We start from the raw sequence: 14,844 nt of genomic DNA, 5'->3' as shown, positions 1-14,844 counted from the left end.
TCAGTTACCCAGGCTGGAGTGCAGTGGCGCAATCTTGGCTCACTGCAACCTCCATGTCCTGGGTTCAAGTGATTCTCCTGCCTCAGCCTCCCGAGTAGCTGGGACTACAGTCATGAGCCACCATGCCCAACTAATTTTTTTGTGTGTATTTTTAGTAGAGACAGGGTTTCACCATGTTGGCCAGGCTGGTCTCGAACTCCTGACCTCAAGTGATTTGCCAGCTGCGGCCTCGCAAAGTGCTGGGATTACAGGCGTGAGCCAGTGTGCCCAGCTGAAATGAAATTATTTTATTCTTCCACTCACCTGAACTGAGCCCAAATTTAAATTTCCTTCCATTCTAGAATAAAACAAATGCATTTTTGTTTATTTCAGTGCACATGATCTCACAAAATGGGATCTCTTTGGTAATTGCTACAGATTATTGAAGACTGGAATTGAACATGGAGCCATGCCGGAACAGGTAGGAGTTTATTGGTATTCCTTCTGTATGACTCTAGAAAGTTGTTTTTCTGAAGTCATATGATTATCAGAAGCCTTTTATAGAAAGTAATTGACAATTCATTAGGGTAGCTGCCTCTTTTGAGAGAATCATTGCTGTAATAATTAAATGTTACTGATAGGTGTATTATATTGGCTTATGTGTTAAGAGTAGAAAAAAACTTTTGCTATAACATATCGTAAAAATTTTAATGTTAAGGTAGACTTTGCTCTATTAGGAAAAATACCATTAATATCTATGGCAGCAATTTTAAAACTTTCGATAATGAAAATTGATGATGGGTATATTCCAGCCATGTTCTAGGTATTAATCATATTAAGCATGGCTTAGTTTTTATATTAGAACCATAGTTAAATTAACATGGCAGCCTTTAATAGACTTTAGAACTTTGTACACTCATATATACAAGTTAGAGTAGAAGGGGCAGGAATTCAACAAACTTTACCTAATCTGAAAGAGACTTCAGTAGAATAATTACGCTACTTGATTCAGTATGAGAAAGGAAGGAGTTATTTTGTACACTGCAGACATTCATGTACACCAAAATATCAACTTCTTCATTAAGTGTAGGTAATATTTAGGGGTTATCTCATTCATTTCCATTTGGTAATATAGAATGCTTAGATGATACTTTATTACTCGAAAGCAGTAAGAATTTCAACAGATAAAATAATAATCTTACATTAAAAGTTAATCATGGGCTGGGCGCAGTGGTTCACGCCTATAATTCCAGCCTTTTGGGAGGCCAAGGCAGGGTGGATCACCTGAGGTCAGAAGTTCGAGACCAGCCTGGCCAACATGGTGAAACCCCATCTCTACGAAAAATAAAAAAATTAGCCAGATGCAGTGGCATGCGCCTGTAGTCCCCAGCTACTTGGGAGGCCGAGGCTGGAGAATCGCTTGAACCTGGGAGGCGGAGGTTTCAGTGAGCCAAGATGGTGCCAACTGTACTTCAGCCTTGGTGACAGAGTGAGACTCTGTCTCAAAAAAAAAAAAAAGTTAATTATGAAAACAGTACTTTATTATTGCTGTGATTAATTCATTTAAATTGCCTAACGTTAGTCATTTTCTTGGTCCCTACAAATGTCCCTGATTATGTTAGGTGTTTTTATTTTAGTTTGTGAAAAGACACTAAATATTTTACCCTCTCTTTTTTAAAATGTATTGCTGACACCAACTTCCCATCCTCTCTTCATCTCAGACCAGCAACCTAAATAAAATTCACTCATATTTTCAAGCCATGCTTCTAAGTTGAAAGTGAATGAGAGAGTTAAGATATTCTTTTTATCCTTTTCTCCATTTTCTCCAGGGAGAGAATAAGAGTACATCTCTGTTTCATCTACTGTGTCAAAATTTTTAGACTTACTATACCATCATTATTGTCCTAGTACTGACTTGTGACAGCTTCACAGTGTTGTCGTCTTTGTTATTTTGGTTTTCTGTTGCTTGTGTTCATTGTATATGTCTTATTTCCTCCATTTTTATTGTTGGATAAAAGAACATACTTATGTGACATTAAAAGTTTTGTGGCTTTAGGGGCTGGGCGCGGTGGCTCACACCTGTAATCCCAGCACTTTGGGAGGCCAAGGTGGGCGGATCACAAGGCCAGGAGTTTGAGACCAACCTGGCCAATATGGCAAAACCCTATCTCTACTAAAAATACAAAAATTAGCCAGGTGCGGTGGCGGGCACCTGTAGTCCCAGCTACCCAGGAGGCTGAGGCAGAAGAATCACTGGAACCCAGTAGGCAGAGGTTGCAGTGAGCCGAGATTGCACCACTGCACTCCAGCCTGGGCGATGAGCGAGACTCCATCTCAAAAAAAAAAAAAAAAAAAAAAGGTTTTACGGCTTTAACTTTGTTAATTTCTTGAACACGTATTTTTAACCATGTGTATGAAGTTTGAATGCATGACTCAAATATGACTAGATTGTACTCTTGTTCATTTTAGCAGCTCTGAGAAATATCTCTTAAGATACTGTTGAAAATACAGAAATTCTATATTTAACCACTTCTTTTTTGTTTGTTTGTTTGAGACCGAGTCTTGCTCTATCACCCAGGCTGGAGTGCAGTGGCGTGGTCTCAGCTCACTGTGACCTCCGCTTCCTGGGTTCAAGCGATTCTTCCACCTCAGCCGCCTGAGTAGCTGCGTCACCACGCTGGGCTAATTCTTGGGTTTTAGTGGAGACGAGGTTTCCCCATGTTGGCCAGGCTGGTCTTGAACTCCTGACCTCAAGTGACCTGCTTGCCTTGGTTTCCCAAAGTGTTGGGATTTCAGGCGTGAGCCCGCACCCGGCCCTCAACCACTTCTTAATACAACCATGCAAGCTCAACTTTTTAAGGTTCCAACTGTGTACTTACAATAAGAATTCAGAGAAAATACCTTTTAGAGCAGGGATACTGAAGAGCTACCAAAATGTGTATTACTGTTGACCCTCAGTTGTGCTTAATGTTTTGAAGATACCTTAAAACTGTCTAGCTGTTTGGGGAGACTACATTAGCTATGTTTGACTTTTTTTGTTTGTCTTGTTTTTTGTTTTTTGTTTTTTTATAATAACCAATTCAACTAGAAGTTCCTAGTTCCTTCCTTCACTGAATTGTTACACAAGCATACCTCATTTTATTGTGCTTTGCTTTATTGCGTGGTTTTTTTCAAATTGAAGGTTTGTGGCAACCCTGCATCAAGCAAGGCTATCAGTGCCATTTTCCCAACAGCATATGCTGACTTAGTGTTTCTGTGTCACATTTTGGTAAATCTTGGTTATTTCAGACTTTTTCATTAGTATTAAATCTGCTATGGTGATTGGTGATCAGTAATCTTTGATGTTTCTATTGTAATTGTTTTGGGGCACCATGAACTGTACCCACATAAGATGGTGGACTTAATCCATCAATGTTATGTGTGTTTTGACTGCTCCATTGACAGGCCCTTCCCTGATCCCTTTCCCTCGCAGGCCTCCCTATTCCCTGAGACAAAACAATATTGAAATTAGGCCACCTAATAACTCTACAATGTTCCTTAACGTTCAAGTGGAAGAGTCACACTTCTCCCATTTTTCATGACTGCTAACACAACAGAAGTAGTTTTTACTTTCAAGCCTTAATTATTTAAGAAAAAACATTGCGTAAGCTTTATGGCTGCCATAGAAAGTGACTTCGTTGATGCGTCTGGGCAAGAAAATTGAGAAACTTCTGGGAAGGATTCACCATTCTAGATGCCATTAAGAAATTAGTGATTCATGGGAGGAGGTCCAACTATCAGCATTAACAGGAGTTTGGAAGAAGTTGATATCAGTGTTCGTGGATGACTTTGAGGGGTTAAGACAAGTGGAGGAAGTCACTCAGATGTAGTGGAGATAGCAAGAGAACTAGAATTAGAAGTGGAGCCTGAAAATGTGCCTGAGTTGCTGCAATCTCCTGCTCAAACTTGAAGAGATGAGGAGTTGCTTCTTATGGATGAGCAATGAAAGAGATGGTATTTACTCCTAGTGAAGATGCTGTGAACATTGTTAAAATGACAATGAAGGGTTTAGGATATTACATAAACTTAGTTGATAAAGCAGTGACAAGGGTGGGAGAGGGTTGTCTCCAGTTTTGAAAGAAGGTCTGTGGAGAAAATGTTGTCAAACAGCATCACATGCTACAGAGAAATCTTTTATGAAAGGAAGAATCAATTGACGCAGCAAACTTCACTGTCATCTTGAGAAATTGCCATAGTCACCCCAGTCTTCAACAACGACCCTGTTAAGTCAGCAGCCATCAACATTTCAAGCAAGACTCTCCACCACTGAAAAAATTATGACTCACTGAAGAGTCAGGTGATCATTAGCATTTTCTATCAATAAAGTATTATATTTTTTAGTTCAGCTATGTACATTGTTTTTTCAGACATAATGCTATTGCACACTTTTATATGCACTGCGAAACCAAAGGTTTTGTGACTTGCGTTATTACAATATTTGCTTTTTTGTGATGGTCTGGGAGTAAACTTGCGCTATATCCAGGGTACACCTGTGTATTTGTCTATTTTTTCCCCTCCTAGTGATTTATCTTTTATCATATCAGTACTGTTTTAACTATAGTAGTTTTAGAATATGTGGAAGACCGGCCAGGCATGGTGGCGCACACCTGTAATCCAAGCATTTTGGGAGACTGAGGCAGGCAGATCACATAAGGCCAGAAGTTCGAGACCAGCCTGGCCAATATGGCAAAATGTTGCCTCTACTAAAAATACAAAATTAGCCAGGCATGGTGGCACATGTCTGTAATTTCAACTACTTGGGAGGCTGAGACAGGAGAATCGCTAGAACCTGGGAGGCAGAGGTTGCGGTGAGCCGAGATCACGCCATTGCACTCCAGCCTGGGCAACAAGAGCAAAACTCCATCTCAAGAAATAATAATAATAATAATATGTGGCAGACCAAAAAGAAATTACCTATTCTAATAATTTTTTTAAATAAATTTTTTAAAAAATCAAATTATAGAAATGTTACAGAAAATTCACCTAATCCATTTTCAATATTTCCCACATTTCTGCACTTAGACAGTATCTATATGTATATATAATATATATCATATACAATATATAGTATACGATATATAATATACATAGTATACATTATATACGATATATAGTATACATTATATAAATTATATATAATATACAATGTGCGTGTTACATGTGTTAATATGCGTATATAAAATATATATTAGGCCAGGCAAGGTGGCTCACACTTGTAATCCCAGCACTTTGGTAGACCGAGGTGGGTAGATCACTTGAGGTCAGGAGTTCGAGACCAGCCTGGCCTACATGGCAAAACCCTGTCTCTACTAAAAATACAAAAAATTAGCTAGGTGTGTTGGCACGTCCCTGTAATCCCAGCTACTTAGGGGGCTGAGGCACTCGAATCACTTGAACCCAGGAACAGGAGGTTGCAGTGAGCTGAGATTGCGCCACTGCACTCCAGCCTGGGTGATAGAACAAGATTCGGTCTCAAAAAAAAAAAATTGTCACAACCACCCCAACCTTCAACAATTTTTTTTCAGCCTAGGACCAATGCAGAATAATGCATTGCATTTAGTTGTTACATTTGTTTTTGTCTCCTTTAACCTGGAATTGTTTCTGAGCCTTTTTGTATCATGACATTTTGAAGAGTATAGACTAGTTATTTTACAGAATGTTCTTACTTGAGTTTTGCCTGATCTGCATGTTTAAATTTTAGTTTCACATTCTTGGCAGGACTACTACATAAATGATATTTTGTCCGCAATGCATCACATCAGGAGGCACGTGATGTCAGTTTGTTCATTATTCATATTATTAACTCTGATCACTGACTTAAGTGAGGTCTGCCAAGTTTCTCCTGTGTAGTTAGCAGTGTCCTTTTTAATTACTGAAGTGAACTGTAGAAGTATTCTTTAAAACTATGTAATAATCCTGTTTCTTATCAGACTCTGACATAATAGCTTTAGTACCCATTTATGATCTTTGCCTGACTCAGTTATTACTGTGAGGGTCACAGAGTAGTGACTAAAATGATGATTTTCTAACTCTGTCGTTTATTTTGTATTTCTTAGTTGGCACTCTACTGTAAGGAAGAACTTTCCTTTCTCCATTTATTCATTCATTCACTCACTTTTTACAATTCTGAATTCCTTTAAAAAAAATTGGTATCACTGTAGACTCATGGATACCTATTTTACTTCTGTTTTATTTGACAAGTTGTAAATCAGTACTCTTTTTTTATTTTGGTTTTCAAATTGTAGCAGATTTGGCCAGTTGGAGTTCCTTTCAATCCAGTTCCTATGTACGTTAGATTTTGTTTGTTTGTTTGTTTGTTTTTTAGATGAAGTCTTGCTCTGTCGCCCAGGCCAATATGGCAAAATGCTGTCTCTACTAAAAATACAAAATTAGCCGGGCGTGGTGGTCCATGCATGTAATCCCAACTACTCAGGAAGCTTTTGTGATCTTGGCTCACTGCAACCTCCGCCTCCCGGGTTCAAGCAATTCTCTGCCTCAGCCTCCCAAGTAGCTGGGATTACAGGCACCTAGCACCACCCCCAGCTAATCTTTGTATTGGTAGATATGGGATTTCACCATCTTGGACAGACTGGTCTTGAACTCCTGGCCTTGTGATCCACCCGCCTTGGCCTCCCAAAGTGCTGGGATTACAGGTGTGAGCCACCACGCCTGACCTTTATTATTATCTTTTTTAAGCGTCTCCATCCTTTCTGACACACGACTATGTTTCAGGGTCTGCTTATGCCCTTTTCTGTGCTAATGAATTATTTTTAATCTGTGAAAAGTACTAAAAGTGATTGCAGTTGTGTAACAATAATCATTAGCTTTTGAAAAGCACACATTTCAGAATTTATTGTAATATCTCTTATACCCACTTTTGTAGAATAAAGTCAAGGTATATTTAAATTCTATTCTGTTTTGTGACTTTGTTCCTATTTTCTGCTGGTATAGTTTTAAATTTAAATATCATCCCAGATAACCTCTAAGAAAAATAATTTTTTATTTTATTTTTTATTTTTTTCATGAAACCATTTGAAAGATGAAATATTTTCTGGAAAAATAAAATATTAATTTTCTGCTTTATAGTTTGTACAACCCTCAGTAGATTCTAAAATTGGAAAACCAATCGATCATTTACAGGTGTTTTTGTAAATAATATTTGCCATAGAACAAAATTATGCAACTACACCCATAAAAATGAAGTATAATCATGTATCACTAACTTTGGGCCTCTCAAGTCATCAGGATAGAAAACTTTTATTTTGCTCTTATATACGAGGTACTATTTTAAGCTCCCCGCTTGCCTGCCCAAGCTGGAGTGCAGTGATGCAATCTCAGCTCACTGCAACCTCCACCTCCTGGTTTCAAACAATTCTCATGTTTCAGCCTCCCAGGTAGCTGGGATGACAGGCATATGCCACCGTGCCCAGCTAAATTTTGTATTTTCAAAAGATTCTCATGCCTCAGCCTCCCAAATAGCTGGGATGACAGGCATGTGCCACCGTCCCCAGCTAATTTTTATATTTTTAGTAGAGATGAATTTCACTGTGTTGACCAGGCTGGTCTCAAGCTCCTGACCTCAAGTGATCCACCCACCTTGGCCTCCCAAAGTGCTGGGATAACAGGGGGGAGCCACCAGGCTGGTGGATTTTAAGTCTTTTACATTTAAGTCTTTTTAAGTCTTTACATTTGTTTCATTTTAAGTCTTTACATATGTTTCATTATTTTCATTTTGTTGATGATGAAACCAAAGATACTAAATAACTAGCCTTAGGTCACATAGCAATGGCACACCCACTCAAATCCAAGTTTTTTAGTTTTTTTCATTGTCTCTTCCCATTTTCTGCTACTAATGTGTTGTTTATGGTAGCTTGCACTACTCTTCCACTTTACCCTTGCCTTCTGATGTTGGCCTTATGGCAAACTTTTTATTTTCAAACAGAGTCTTGCTCTGTTGCCCAGGCTGGCGTGTAGTGGTGTGATCTCAGCTCACTGCAGGCAACCTCCACTTCCCGGGTTCAAGCAATTCTCCTGCCTCAGCCTCCCAAGTAGCTGGGATTACAGGAGCCCGCCACCACACCAAGATAATTTTTGTATTTTTAGTAGAGACAAGGTTTCACCATGTTGGCCAGGCTGGTCTTGAATTCCTGACCTCAGGTGATCTGCCTGCCTTGGCCTCCCAGAGTTCTGGGATTCCAGGCATGAGCCACCATGCCTGGCCAGCAAACTTACTTTTTGTATTTATCTTTTTTTTTTAGACAAGGACTTTCCCTGTTGCACAGATTGGAGGACAGTGGCACAATCACAGTTCACTGCATCCTCTACCTCCCAGGCCCTCAGCCTCCCAAGGAGCTGGGACCACAGGCTTGCACCACCACACCGCAGCTAATTTTTTAAAAGAAATATTTCATAGAGATGGGGTCTTGCTATGTTGCCCAGGCTGGTCTGGAATCCTGGGCTCAAATGGGATCCTCCCACCACTGCCAACCAAAATACTGGCATTACAGACATGAGCCACAACACCCAGCTGAATTTATCTTTTTTCAGATATCTTTTTAGGTTGTTTTAATGGCAATTATGGGGACAGATTAGATGCTAGTATTTAATACATCATCATGAACTAGACATGAACACATTCTTCAGACTGAATGTAATGTAGGGGGTGAGTTTCAGTGTAGTCACATTTTGACTGGGCACAGTGACTCACAGCTGTAATCCTAGCATTTTGGGAGGCAAAGGCAGGTGGATGACTTCAGGCCAGGAGTTTGAGACCAGCCTGGGCAACATGGCAAAACCCCATCTATACTAAAAATACAAAAATTAGCTGAGCATAGTGGCGTGCTCCTGTCATCCCAGCTACTCGGGAGGCTAAGATGGGAGGATCACTTGTACCTGGGAGGCAGAGGTTGCAGTGAGCTGAGATCATGCCACTGCACTCCAGCCTGGGTGAGACTGTCTCGAAGAAGAAGAAAAAAAAAATAGTAGTCACATTTAAACCAATAGTGGTTATTGGTTTTTGGATAGATTGTGACTTATTATTTATTTACTTTTATTTTAATTTGTTTTTTGGAGACAGAGTCTTGCTCTGTCACCCAGGCTGGAGAATGGTGGTGCGATCTTGGCTCACTGCAACCGCCGCCTCCCAGGTTCAACCAGTTCTCCTGCCTCTGCCTCCCGAGTAGCTGGGACTATAGTGCCCGCCACCACGGCAAGCCAGTTTTTATATTTTTAATAGAAACGGTTTCACCATGTTGGCCAGGCTGGTCTCAAACTCCTGACCTCCGTGATCCACCCGCCTCAGCCTCCCAAAGTGCTGGGATTACAGGTGTGAGGTGCCGCACCTGGCTTGTGACTTACTATTTATGTTATTTATATTGATAGAGTCATGCTATTCTTAGAAGACTACACACTTATTTCCATGACTGAGCTTAGAAATTATTTTAGTTACATACTACTGATTATTCCTTGATCATCCTATATCAAAACCTTTTAGTATTCTTCTATCCATTTTTTATCTGTCTAGACTTATAAGTCAAAAAGACATGAATCTAGGTTAATGCCTCCCTTTTCTTCATCAGCACACACACTGTACATCCTACTTGCTGTCTACCTTGTCATTATTTACCAAAAATGCATTTGAGTGCCAAGTCCTGAGGATATAATGGTGTGCTACAAGCAATCCTTAATCTCATGAGGCTCTTGATTGTTTTTTATAAATTCTACCCTCTGAATATCTTCTTGCCATACTCTTTTAGCCCTACTACCATATCTTTAGTTTAATCCCTTATAGGTTGGTGCAAAAGTAATTGTGGTTTTTGCCATTACTTTTAATGGCAAAAAAAAAACCCGCAGTAACTTTTGTACCAACCTAATACTTTCTTTTGTGGATCACATCAGAACCTTTCTGTTTTAGTAACTTCAGTTTCACCCTCTCTCCATTCTAGGTTCTGTTACAGTAGCTCTCAACTATGTGTATCCATGAGAAACTCTGATAATGTTTTTTTAAAAAAAAACCTGACTACTCTCAAATACTGTTCTATGTGTAGATTACTTGCCAATCTCTTATCAAAATTGAAAGTGGACATACCTTTCTCTGAGGATTTGTGGTTCCAGGAATTTAGATTATAAATATATACTTGGATATGTGTACAGAGGCATAGATGCAAATATGTTCATTGTAGCATTTATGAATATTTAAAATTTAAAACATTCTACATGTTCATCTACAGAGAACCAGTTAAATACAGCAGGATAAAGGATAATGAGAAGATTTATATATACATACATTTAGTTGAAATATATTTTTGGATGTTTCATAAGAAACTATGAACAGTGGCTTTCTCAGTGGAAAACTAGAGGAAGAAAGTTAATTTGAATTGTACACCAGTTATACTGTTGGATATTTTACCATGCACATCTAATGCTTTTTTTTTTTTGGAGACAGAGTCTTGCTCTGTCGCCCAGGCTGGAGTGCAGTGGCGCGATCTCGGCTCACTGCAACCTCCACCTCCTGGGTTCAAGTAATTCCACTGCCTCAGCCTCCTGTCTAATGCTTTTTAAATTAAAATACAGTCCGGTTACAGTGACTCATGCTTGTAATCCCAACACTTTGGGAGGCTGAGATGGGCAGATCACCTGAGGTCAGGAGTTAGAGACCAGCTTGTCCAACATGATGAAACTCTGTCTCTACTAAAAATACAAAAATTAGCTCGGCATGGTGGCATACACCTGTAATCCCAGCTACTTGAGAGGCTGAGGCATGAGAATGACTTGAACCTGGGAGGCAGAGGTTGCAGTGAGCCAAGATCGCACCATTGCACTCCAGTCTGGGTCACAGAGTGAGACTCTGTCTCAAGAAAATAAACAATTATTTAGCAATGAACAATTGAAAAATGAAATATTATGAAATGTATTATTTACAGTAATGCCAAAAACATGAAATACTTGGGTATAAATCTAACAAAGTATGTGCAAGATCTGTATGCTGAAAAGTATAAAACATTAATGAAAGAGGCTGGGCGCAGTGGCTTACGCCTGTAATCCCAGCACTTTGGGAGGCTGAGGCAGGTGATCACCTGAGGTCAGGAGTTCGAGACCAGCCTGGTCAATATGGCAAAATGCTGTCTTTACTAAAAATACAAAATTAGCCAGGCATGGTGGCACATGCCTGTAATCCCAGCTACTCAGGAGGCTGAGGCAGGAGAATCACTTGAACCTGGGAGACCGAGGTTGCAGTGAGCTGAGATTGTGCAACTGCACTCCAGCCTGGGCAACAAGAGCAAAACTCCGTCTCAAAAAAAAAAGAGATTGCAAAAAGAGAATATAATCTCTACACCACACTGTTAATGTGTGATTTTTCTTTTTACACTTCCTTGTTTCCAATATTTTGAATTTATATGTAAGCTTGACAATAAAATTTCAGAGTCTTGAATTGCCAAGGATTAACATGCATTAGCCTGCTTCGTAATCCATTCTTTGGGAAATCTTTTAATTCTTTAATCACGGAAGTTAACCTTTTACTGCTTGAATTTTCTACTTGAGTTTTTCACGCTTCTAATGATATTTTTTATTTTTATAACTTATGATATAGCATCCTGCTAATAATACGGTACATTGATTGGATAATCAATCCCCCATTTCCTAGAATTTATGAATCTTTTCTCTTTACTTAATTGTTTGCTACTTTATATCACTGAGGATTTGCATCAGTGTTTGTGTATTTCTTAATATTTCCTTAAAAATGTTACAGTGAATTTTACTCTGCCATATTATTTTGAGTTATTATACAGCAAAATTGACTAATTTTTTTATTTATGTACAGTTTTATGAATTTTAATGTGTTTAGATTTTTGTAGTCATCACCATAATCAAGATACAGAACAGTTTCACCATCCCAGAAGACTTCTTCATGCTATCCTTTTATAGTCATACGCTCACCCCAACTGAAGCTCCTGGACATCAGTGATTTGTTTTTCATTATTATAGTTTCATCTTTCTAAGATTTCCAAATAAATGAAATCATACAGCATGTAACTGTTGAGAGCATGTCTTTCACTGAGCATAATGTCTTCCCGAAAGTAATGTTTTTGAGATTAATTCAAGTTGTGTGAGTCAAAGTTGGTTCCTTTTTACTGCTGAGTAATATTCCACTTTGTGGATACTTCAGTTTGCTTTATCCATCCGGCTACTGAAGGACATTGAGTTGTGTCCAGCATTTGGCTATCACAATTAAGTCTGTCATGAACATTTGTATACAAATTTTTGTCTGAATTCATAAGTACTCATTTCTATTAAGTAAATGCCCCAGAGTAAAATTGCTAGGTTTTATGGTAATTATATATTTAACTTTATTAGAAACTGTCAAACCATTTTCCAGAGTGGCTCTACCATTCTGCATTCCTGCTAACAATGTATGAGCTTCAGTTATTGTGTGTCATCACTGGTACTTGATAATTTTTACTTCAGCCATCTTTCTAAGTATATAGTGGTATCTCATCATGCTTATAACATATTTTTCCTTTTTTTTTTTTTTTTTTTGGAGATAGAGTCTCATTCTGTTGCCCAGGCTGGAGCGCGGTGGCACAATCTGGGATTACAGACACCTGCCACCACACCCAGCTAATTTTTTGTATTTTTAATAGAAACGGGGTTCACCACATTGCCCAGGCTGGTCTTGAACTTGTGGGCTCAAGCTATCCACCCACCTGGGCCTCCCAAAGTGCTGGGATTACAGGCATGAACCACCACACCTGGCCTAACATATTTTTCCTAATACTAAAGATGTTGAGGCTGGACGCGGTGTCCCACGTCTGTAATCCCAGCACTTTGAGAGGTCGAGACAGGCGGATTGTTTGAGCCCAGGAGTTTGAGACCAGCCTGGCCAACATGGTGAAACCCTGTCTCTACTAAAAGTATAAAAATTAGCTGGGCATGGTAGCACACATCTGTAATCCTAGCTACTCAGAAAGCTGAGGCACACGAATTCATTGAACCTGGGAGGCAGAGATTGCAGTGAGCCGAGATCATGCCACTGTATTCCAGCCTGGGCAACAGAGTGAGACTTTGTCTGAAAAAAAAAGAAAAAAGATGTTTTTTTATGTGTTTATTTATTTGCCAGCCTTATATCCTCTTTGGGAAAGCCATATTGATTATTTATTTGCATCTAAATGTTCATTTTTTGAAGAGGATGTTAATTGTTGCTCATATTAACCCAGTCTAAAAATGATAGACCAATATTGGCTATCAGACACAATTAAGTTTAGTTCACTCTTTTATCATGCACATGTCCACTAAAAAGTTTGAGCCTCCTTCTATTTAAGGTCTCTTGCCAACAGAAAAATAGAAGAGCCCAGATTTTCCACTGTCATTACGTGGATTTTTAGGATTTTAAACATGTCCTATAGGTGTGGATAATATGCATGTATATATATACACACACACACACACACACACACGCATAATTATTTTCCTTACTATTATTCTCTAGTCTTAATTCAGACTTTATTTTCCATGTAAACTCAGTTTTCTAAACTTAAACATTCCAGAAGCTTTATATTAATTAGAAAATTAATCTTCAAGATGTGCGATATCTGTCATTAGCCACAAGCTGAATGATTCTCACTGATTCAGCCAGCTAGTCAGAGATAAAAAGGTATAGTTCTTTTAAAGAACTATTAAGGAAAGGGACTAATAACAATTTTATTTTGATTAAAGTAGTGCTGGCTGCTATAATCAATTAATTTCAAAATCTGAGTGGCTTAACACATAGAAATTTATTTCTCACACCCATAACCAAAAAGTATCATTAGGGGAAGTAGGGTGTTATTGCTCTCCCCAGTCATTCAGGGACCAAAGCTTTCCTGGGGTGTTGGTGTCTTGGCAGACAGGAGAAGATAGAAAGATAGAAAAGGCACTCCTACTTGTTAATTTGCCTAGAAATGTACAATACACATTAGCGTTTCCTCCTAGGAACACCATTGCCTCATGGAAACAGGAGGACAGAGAAGGTGGGTTGGAAGAAATTATTAGTCATCAGACTAATAATGACTTGCTGTCATTTGATGATCCTCTCCAGGCTCAGAGCAATGTTAATCAAAGGCGGAAGGACTATGGTACTCAAGGTTGCAACAGTGGCTTTTGCCTTTTTCAATTTTTTATTCCTTGTTTCTTGTTTCATTTGTCCTCCAGAAAGATGAAGTTACTGAATAATGATTTCTGGACAAGTTAGGATAACATTGCTGGTGTGGAGGACAAAATATCAAAATGGCTAAGAGTGAAGCTTGATAGGAGAAGTTCTAAATGGTGTCTGATAAGCTATATTGTTATAGAATTATGTCTGTGAGAAAGCAGAATGTTTCCCAGTCAATAAGAGCAAGCTTTTTATTTTAAGGTAATGCAGTGGAGTCCCTTTAAAAGTAAACTTAAAAGGAATACCAATGTGTGAAACAGATTAGAATGGAAATTCTATATTTGAAACAGGTAATGGGATGACCAAGTGTCTCTGTTTCCTCATAACCCGACAAGAAACTTCTTTAAAAGTATGAAACAGCCTGAAATATTTATAGTGTAGGATAGTAGAAAAGTAGAAGGAAAGGAAGTGATATTTATAATAAGTAGGACAATGACATAACCAAAATAAAGCAATTCTTCTTCAACGTTACTCTTTGCCAGCTTAATTTCCCATTGATTACTATTAATTTATATATCACTCTTCGAGTAATTTAACAGATAAGGTTGTTTCAAATTCAAGGGAATTTTTTAAATCTTATCTTTTCCATTCAGACCTCATTATTATTGTACTTAATATTATAATTTAGAATTTACCTT

The 14,844-nt window shown here is 38.6% G+C and overlaps 1 protein-coding gene across 5 annotated transcripts in view; it reads left to right on the top strand.

Annotated features, from left to right (window-relative positions):
- The window catches only part of STAG1 (STAG1 cohesin complex component), a 406,617-nt gene that overhangs the window by 323,156 nt on the left and 68,617 nt on the right, over nucleotides 1-14,844 (top strand). For all 5 annotated transcript variants that reach the window (XM_024244311.3, XM_063722218.1, XM_063722219.1 and 2 more), the window contains one exon: nucleotides 373-460. In XM_024244311.3, coding sequence (XP_024100079.1) covers nucleotides 373-460 — 88 coding nt within the window. The remainder of the gene's footprint in view (nucleotides 1-372; nucleotides 461-14,844) is intronic.

The sequence above is a fragment of the Pongo abelii genome, chromosome 2 (assembly GCF_028885655.2).
Source record: "Pongo abelii isolate AG06213 chromosome 2, NHGRI_mPonAbe1-v2.0_pri, whole genome shotgun sequence".
In the NCBI taxonomy this organism is placed as follows: domain Eukaryota; kingdom Metazoa; phylum Chordata; class Mammalia; order Primates; family Hominidae; genus Pongo; species Pongo abelii.
The sequence above is the reverse complement of the archived record's forward strand: the minus strand, read 5'-3'. Positions and strand labels throughout refer to the sequence as shown.